Source organism: Myodes glareolus, chromosome X (assembly GCF_982192425.1).
Source record: "Myodes glareolus chromosome X, mMyoGla1.1, whole genome shotgun sequence".
Classification (NCBI taxonomy): Eukaryota; Metazoa; Chordata; class Mammalia; order Rodentia; family Cricetidae; genus Myodes; species Myodes glareolus.
In genome coordinates, this window is record NC_142053.1 from 106,246,620 (window position 1) to 106,255,218 (window position 8,599).

The 8,599-nt window shown below is 37.6% G+C and overlaps 1 protein-coding gene across 1 annotated transcript; it reads right to left on the reverse strand.

The window, feature by feature from the left end:
• Positions 1 to 1,181: 1,181 nt before the first annotated feature.
• Positions 1,182 to 7,444, reverse strand: LOC148117440 (endogenous retrovirus group K member 25 Env polyprotein-like). The gene is made up of 2 exons (XM_087902890.1): positions 7,165 to 7,444; positions 1,182 to 2,306 (listed from the first exon to the last, which is right to left on the reverse strand). Exon 2 carries the CDS (start codon positions 2,303 to 2,305, stop codon positions 1,265 to 1,267), a length of 1,041 nt encoding a protein of 346 aa, XP_087759016.1. The 5' UTR covers position 2,306; positions 7,165 to 7,444; the 3' UTR covers positions 1,182 to 1,264.
• Between the last annotated feature and the right edge of the window lie 1,155 nt (positions 7,445 to 8,599).

The following is an 8,599-nucleotide window of genomic DNA, read 5'->3' on the forward strand; positions in this document are numbered from 1 at the left end:
CTACTTTTTTAAGGCTTTGATTAACAGCAGAGCAGAATTCAAAAATGTCCTTAGCAGTCTTGTTTGTATCCGCAACTGCCTGGAATAGTCTGATCTATTGGTAATCTGTAAGAATCACAAAGAACACATAGACAAAGGAAAAGACACACATATGGCTCCAAGGACAGCCAGGTTGAGTCAATACAAATGGCAACTCAGGTAGCTTTACACCACAACTGGTTACCAGGGACCCGCCTGGAACACACAGCTCCTGGAAGCACATATCCCAATCCTGCTGGCAATATTGGCCCATCAAGTCAGCATTTCTGCTACACTGGCGAGACAGCCGTGGATGTAGCAGGTCCCCGTTTTTTATTTTTAAAATGCAACTCGAACACCTCCTGTTTCACTTGGGCCATTGACTTGAAAAGACACTTAAGGAGTCAAGGGAATAGAAAAATCACCAACGGTACTAATAAAATGACTATTCCAATGAGGACAAAATACTGCACCCAATTTAATGGATTCAAAGCCTTAATTCCTGACTCAATTTTATTAGCCAAATCTTGTAGACCTCCTAGTTGTAAATGAGCTTGGCTAATAGCAGAAATATCTTTTTGTAATGCAATTAAATCATATGTGATGTTATTATCTCGCCAAACACCCTGTATATGTGCCTTCACTTTGTCCCATGGCTCTGAATAATTATAAGTCAGTGGTGTGACACAGATTGCTTTAAAGCTTCCATGACAACATGTGGATAGAGTAGTTTTCAAATTAGCAATGTCCTGTCCAAGAGCAAGGACCACTTCTTCTAATACATTAATTTTTGCTTCCAATTCATTGTCAATTGCTGCCTGTCTCAGTAATGCAGATGTAATGTTCTTATTTAATGTATTCACATAATGAGCAGTATGAATCTCTTGAACTAATGCTGTTGTAGCTACAGCGAAAGTGGGGAGTATTGATATTAATGCTGCTATGCCTAAAATAAGTGTGGCCACAAACCTCTTAGGCCGTACCAAATCTCTTAATGTATTCAAAACTTGCAATGCGGGGTTATCGTACCAAGGATCATTTCCCAGCTCCACAGGTAACATAACAAAAGGTGGACGTCTAACAACAAGCAAAACATTCAAATCTTTTGGTTCAGCTGAAGTAATGCAATTAGTAAGTTTACAAGAATGACAAACAACTTGATAGGACTTGTTCACTTTGGTAATATTAACAAAAGCAGGTTGAGCTAATAACAATGCATTAGGATAAGAAATACATGCCCTGAGTCCTATAGGCTCAGACTTAGTATGATTAGGTCTTTTTTTTCCAGAAATATATTAGCTGCAGCAAGCAATCTGAACAGGCCAGAGTGCTTTCTAGTAATATTCCCTTCTTTAGCAAACCATGTAGGCTCAACAAAACCTGGAGAAAACCATCTTCGTAAGGGCTCTCCTACCCTTACGTATTTATAGGGATGAAATTTCTCTTGATGAGTGTTTATATGATTTTCATAAAAATACTGTTGACTTGAAGATATAGAATAATCCCAAATTTCATAAGAGGAATCTTTAGGCTGATATTTAGTGACTGTATTTGGAAAGCCACAAGTTAGCCATGTAGGGAACTTATTAATAGCTGAATCCCAAAATTGATCCTTATCCCGATATTTTTGAATACATGGTTCAATAGGCATAGATGAGACCTGTTCAAACTTTTCTGTATAATTATATTCACCTAAGGTCTGCATCTGAATTTCCCAAATCCATCTCTTACCAATATTTTCCTTATCTGGGCTGTCAGTAAGAAAAGTTCTATAGCTTGAACTTAAGCAAAATCTTGGTACCTTTCCAGAAAGTGTAATGCAAATAGGCAAGGAATCAGAACGTCCCTCAAAGGTTATTAACGAGGACGAACTACTTCTTGCGTCAGAGTCCTGAGCACCTCCCAGTCTCCTAGTATCATTAGTTAAAATCCTGATGGGCTCTTGATCTAGCCAACCAACAGGTTGTAAAACTGGGGGATTAGGAACATAGGCCCAATAAGCCATTCCCTGTACTGTAGGGGGAGCAGATATTAAGGCTAAGAAAGCAAGAAAGTACAGGCTGGGTTTCAGGGGTTTTCCCTGCTGAATAAGCAGTCTTCTAGCTTCTTTGACAAGGCATCTGATTTTCGTCCAGGTGATTTCCGAAGCCTGTGACCGAGTTGCCTTCATTTTCCTCATTTGACACATCAGATATCTCGTCTGTCTCCATTGCCTCTTCCTTTTTCGCCGCCTCTCCTGGCGTCGGCCGGACGAGTCTGTCTGGTATCCAGATGGAGGAGTTGGCATCCTGTGGAAACACACAAGCATACCCTCGTCCAAATATTATTAAAACGTCTGGTCCTCTCCATTGGCCAGACAGCAGATCTTTCCATAGGACTTTTGGCAAAACAGAGTTAGACTCACAGGTCCAATGCACTATTGCAGGTGTTAATCTTTTATCATTAGTATTTAAATGATTTAATACAAATAAGGTATGTGATAATAAATGATGAGGAGCAAAATATTCATGTGCTCTTTTAAAAATTACCTGGCCCTAAGGGCTATATGGGATGCTTGTAATATGTACAATGTGTCATTGTGCACAAAAAGTTTCAAAAGCTTTAGAAACATAAGTAGAACCATTATGACTGTAAAGAAGTTATCATTATAATTGGTTAATAATTGTAACATTATTATGAAAAACATCCTAAGGAATTTCTTCTGTCCCTTTGAAAATAAGGGGTGAGGGTCTTATATTTCCCCAATCCTCCTGGTCTTAAGGATCAGCTCAATCATAAGCTAGCTTTGTTAACTTTGGGTTTTTAATATATCTCTTTTGACTTAGCATTTTAACCAGGGATAATTGGGCGATGTATTCTTTTAACTGCTTCCAGCTGACTTTGGGGCGACGTTGTCAAGGGTTAACAAAGGTAAAATGCTAGTCAAAAAGAGAAAATTTTAGAAACATTTGGTTCGTGAACTGTGTCGAAGAGCCAGGGGGCATTCACATCGGCTAGACTGGTCCACATCAGTTTTTAGCAAGTCCATGGTCCACAGTCATTTAGAGCAAGTTGTAGGCAGCAATTAATGCTTGTTTGTGTCTGCCAACCAAGGAGAAACCTGTAGAGACAAATTTATACTAGGAACAGAAGTTAATACATTTAAAATTTTTAGGCCCATTATTTGTCTTTATCTGTAAATGCATTTCCATGATTTGAAAACATAAAGTGAGATATTGAATAACATTCTTAATAGCTTCTCCTGTGTGTGCTGAGGCAACTATAGAAAAGTATCAACAGTCATATGCATATAGCATAACCTTCCAAAGGAGAGTACATGTGTTACATCCATTTGTCAAATTTTTAGAGAGAGTAGATCCCGTGGATTTATTCCAATGCTGGGTGGATGTTGATGAGCAAGATTATCTGTCAAGCAATCTGCTCGAGAGAGATGAAATTTTTGTTATAATGCTTTAGCATTGACATGAAAAGCTTTATGAAAAGCTCCCGCCTTCTCCAAGGAAGAACTCATGAATATATATATATATATATATATATATATATATTCCATTTTAGTCCATTGATCAATTATATTATTTCCTTCATTCAAAGGTCCTGGCAGAGCTGTATGGACTTTCATATGTTGAATGTAAAAACAATTTCTTCTCTGCCAAATTAAATGTTGCAATTGCTGAAATAAAAGGCACATAGGGCTGGAACTTTTAATAGGTCCAGCTACTTCTAAAATTCTGAGGGTATTAACATCTATAGAATCTGATATTAGATTAAATGTTGTCTTTGATTCGTCTGTAAATACATTTGGGGCCATGGAAATAGGCTGTGATAATGTTATTTTAGGAGATATTACAGGATGCTCCTTAAAATAACATCTAAGTCAATTTATATCATCTAACAACTTTTGAAAATCCTTCAAGATCTTTAAATTATTTTTTCTCAATTTTACCTTTTGTAGAATAATTTGCTTCTCACAAATTCATGCTCCTAGATAATTTATGATTTTATCCTTTTTGTACCTATTTTCTTGCAGACTTTGAAAGATTGGGTATGCTGATCGTGGCTCAGTTCTCACCTCTTTCTAAACGCTTAGATAAAATATGCTTTCGGAGCTGCCCTGACCTCCTCCCACATAAGGTGGAAGGGTGGAGGGTGTTATGGGGCAAAGCATCAGCGCTTTTAAACCTCCTTTCTCCTTTTTTCTCATCCTTTTTCTCAGTTTTACCTTTTTAAATTTGCTTACAATTGCTTGCAGTTGCTTATCTGACTCTTTTAACTCAGAAAGGTCCGGGTATAACTCTCCCCATTCCTGATGATTCCTTTTACTGCTTGTCTTTTCTGATTTTTTTGATCTTTCCTCTTGCAACATTTCCAGCGCTGCCTGTCCATTTTCTACTGTAATATAGATTCTCCAGACAGCCTCTAATTAGCTTCCAAATTGACTTGACCTCTCCCTTAAGGATCCAAACTGCCCTTGCTCTCATTTGTTCCTCAAAATTTTATTAGGTAAATTAACATAAAGTAGCAGTAATAGTTGAGCAATTCTTTGTCCCTTGTGGATCTGAATAGTTTCAGATAATGGTTTCACCATGACCTTAATGTCATTTTCTATGTCTGCATCTATGGCACCTGACACAACCTTAAAATTCTTTTGATAGTTGAAACTTTTTCCTATAATAAGTCCCACAGTTTGTGGCAACAATGTTCCTTTCATTGATGTAGGTACTAAGGAAATGCCATCCCATTTAGAAAGAAACATATCCTTTGAGCTAGCCAAATCAAGGCCAGCACTACCTGGTGTTGCTCTAGGCAACTCATGTATGATAAACTCTGGAGCATCAGGTTTTAAATTCCTGGCTCTGATTCCTTAACTGATTTTTCCTTTCCCTTAAGGATCCCTTGCTTAAATGCAAAGTCTAGGTCTCTCCCCTCTTTTCCCACAATGACATCGAGAGACTTCCTGAAACGGCGAGCCAGGGTGCAATGGCAAAAAATTTCTTTTAAGTATTTTGTCTTATCTTCTAGATTCTTTAAACATAGCAGCTCATTAAGAGCTTAAAAAATTGAGTGCAATTGATTAGCACCCATATTTAATTAATATTCCTTTTACTTTCGTTTCGTCGACTTGCGAAACTGTTTTTTACTCATTCCTTGTTTATGGAATGGGCAATAAATCTCCCGCTTTGATAGCGGCTGTTCCCCCTTCATTTCCAGGGAAAAGCAATTAACCCCCGCTTTGCCGAGGTTGCCTTCTCTCTATTTACAAAGAGAGCTATTAATGAATCCTGCTTTAACAGCAGACGCTTTCCTTTTACTTATAGGAAAAGCAATTAATCGTCCCTACTTTAGTCGTAGGATTCCCATTTACCTGAGAACTATTTTCCCCTGCTTTAATCACAGGATCCCCAGCTTACCTGATGACTATTTCCCCTGCTGTTTGTTCATGGTCTGAACCAGGTCCTGACAGCAGGTGTTGCACTGGGGGTCATCCTACCCAGTGGTCAGCATTGTTGTTATCCAGGTGGAGACATCTTGGTGTCCCATAATCTTCTTTGGAGACCTTAGGTCACTGTTAAAGTCTCAGAGTCTCTGTCTAATATATGCTTTTTAAACTTTATTTTAAATGCCATTTTATACAGATTTTTGAAGCATTTAGGGCTGTCCAGGTATCTCTGATTAGGCGAACTTTATTATTTTTATTAACTTATATTTTTAACAAACCAAAAGTATATACCATATCTTTGTTAGAGTAAACCTGTAAATTAATCATTTTTAGCAAAGACAATGGGGCTAAAACCTAAACATTAACAATACGAAACATTTTATAAGCATTTGTGTTTTATTTTTAAGACATGAAATTCTCAAAAACTGTATGAGTCAGAACATTTGAATATTTACTGCAAAGAATAACTGTCAAGATATTAGAAAGTCTTTACATAGAAAAAAGACGAATCTTAAATATCATTTCTTTGCTGAATGTGGAGAAAGCATTATGTTAGCATAAACAATTAATCAATGATTATATTATTAAAGAAAAATGTACCCAAATCAATATTTGCTCAGAAAGTTATTTGGCAAAATATGGCAAAATTATATGATGTTCATAGGACAGAATTTTTGAGACCCTTACTCTGTTGAGTATACTCACCTCATATATTTTTTAATATCATAAAGCTACACAAGCATGCATAAAAGAAATAACCATGACCTTCTCACAAGATAAATCCTTTTAAAACCAGAATTGACCATTAAACATTCAGATATAAGAAATTATAACATTTTATATACCTTTTGTAATTTTTAGGTTTTGACTCCTTTCTCAATCTTTGTTTCATTGATTAAGCCAGACACTTTTAGACAAACCCCTTTTATTATTTTTATTTATTATCATTATTTTAGCCTTTTTGCCCTTGTGGGTTTTTAGATACTATAGAAACCTAATGTATCTTTAACATTTGTTTTTAAATTAATGTTTTTTAAAGTTACAAGTTGATATAATTTAAAACTTTTTATAAGCAGTATTAGGACAGGAAAGAGTTAAGAGAAGAAACTGCTGGCCAGCGGAAGAAACCTTGAGTGTTATCACAGTGAAAAACTTAACTCAGAAAAAAGAAGAAGCATAGAAAATGTCCTTTAGCTGCTAATACCTTTTTAAAATTCCATATTAACTTTTCTCTGATCATAATTTTAGACTTTTTATTTTATATTTGCCTGGTTTTTATTTCTATTCTTATGTTTATTTTTATTCTTATCTAAGAGCGTTCCATCCTTATGGAACTTAGATTTACATTCATTCTTCCAGTGCTTTCCCTTTTTTGCATCGGGGACAAAGTCCGGGAGTTCCCCTTTGCCCTGCTCCCCTGGACCTCCTGCAGTCTTTCTGCATGTGCCCAGGTTTCCCACAATTATAACAAGTGAGAGATGAGGAGTCTCTTACACCTCCTCCATTGGCGCTGAATTTCCAACCCTTCATTGCTGCAGCATAGACCATCCTTAGGACTATGTCTGGTGAGGCATCTCTCATAGATTGCCCCATAGCTCCTCAGATTACTTACACTGTGACCGGCAAATCTTCTGGCAGGACTGCAGCTCCCTGGTAAGAGCCGTTCCTGAAAACTAATAAAAGGAAAAGAAAGAAAAGAGAAAGATTACCTGTCCTTCAAGTCCCTGTTCGGGCGCCACCTGCTACGGACCGGCTCAGGGGAGCCACTCAGACCATTGGGAATCAGGGCGCAGGCACATTAGAGATCAGGATATGGCGAGGAAAGCGACACACAGACACTCTCAATGTTGAGACATGCTGCTGCGATTTACTTACTTCAGTGCAGGATTATATATTTTTTACAATCAAAGAACTTGGCAAAGGCATACATCATCAAATCTTAAGACAGAAAAGAACAACATAAAATAATTTACAAAAAGAATCTTTGAAGATGCTTTGACTTGGGCACAAGGACTTTTGCTTTCTCACACTATACAAAACAAACTCTCTCCTCTTGCCTTCAAAGAGATCACTGCCCTTGAGCTAGACCATCTTTATCAGCTTGCAGGTGGCTGGTTGGTTTGAGCTAAGTGACCTTGTGTGCCTGAGTGAGAAAGAAAAAAGGCTACTATCTCCCTGGGAAAGCTTTCTGCTAGGAAAATTCTAATACATAGTCTTGAGTCTTTCTGAAGTTTACTTTATATCACTAACTTCAACTTTCCTCCCTTCTCAATTCTCAGGCTCAGATATTGTCAGTTTAGGCTAGGTCTTTCTCTTCTCACAAGAAAGGTTTCATAGGCCTTCTGTTTACAATTGCACATATTTCTCAGGCAAATGCCTAAAGCTTCTAAGATGTATCCTAGTAAAATTAACTCCTTTTGTTCCACATCATCAAGGAATTGTCCTAATGATGATTCTGGCAATTTCAGAACTGGCTACTTTTTTAAGGCTTTGATTAACAGCGGAGCAGAATTCAAAAATGTCCTTAGCAGTCTTGTTTGTATCCGCAACTGCCTGGAATAGTCTGATCTATTGGTAATCTGTAAGAATCACAAAGAACACATAGACAAAGGAAAAGACACACATATGGCTCCAAGGACAGCCAGGTTGAGTCAATACAAATGGCAACTCAGGTAGCTTTACACCACAACTGGTTACCAGCGACCCACCTGGAACACACAGCTCCTGGAAGCACAAATCCCAATCCTGCCTGCAATATTGGCCCATCCAGTCAGCATTTCTGCTACACTGGCGAGACAGCCGTGGATGTAGCACGGAATTACCCTCCTCCTTTCAATATCCCTTCTCGGAGCATGACTTTTGATAGGATGAACAGTCCTCCTTGCAAGGCGATATTCACCAACAGATATTCCTCTCTTCCAGGAGTAACCGCACTGTTATGAGTAACCCTCCTATGCAACGTACTTTTTTCTAGGCAATGCCTGAAGTTATCTCCTTCCTTATAATGTCCATCACGAGGATGAGGTCCTTTCTTTCATAACTCATTTAATTTATACTAATGAATTCAGACATGTTCTACTATCTATTTATATGGCAAAATGGACTGGGAACACAACAAAGAATTCTATAGTCTCAATTAGTTTG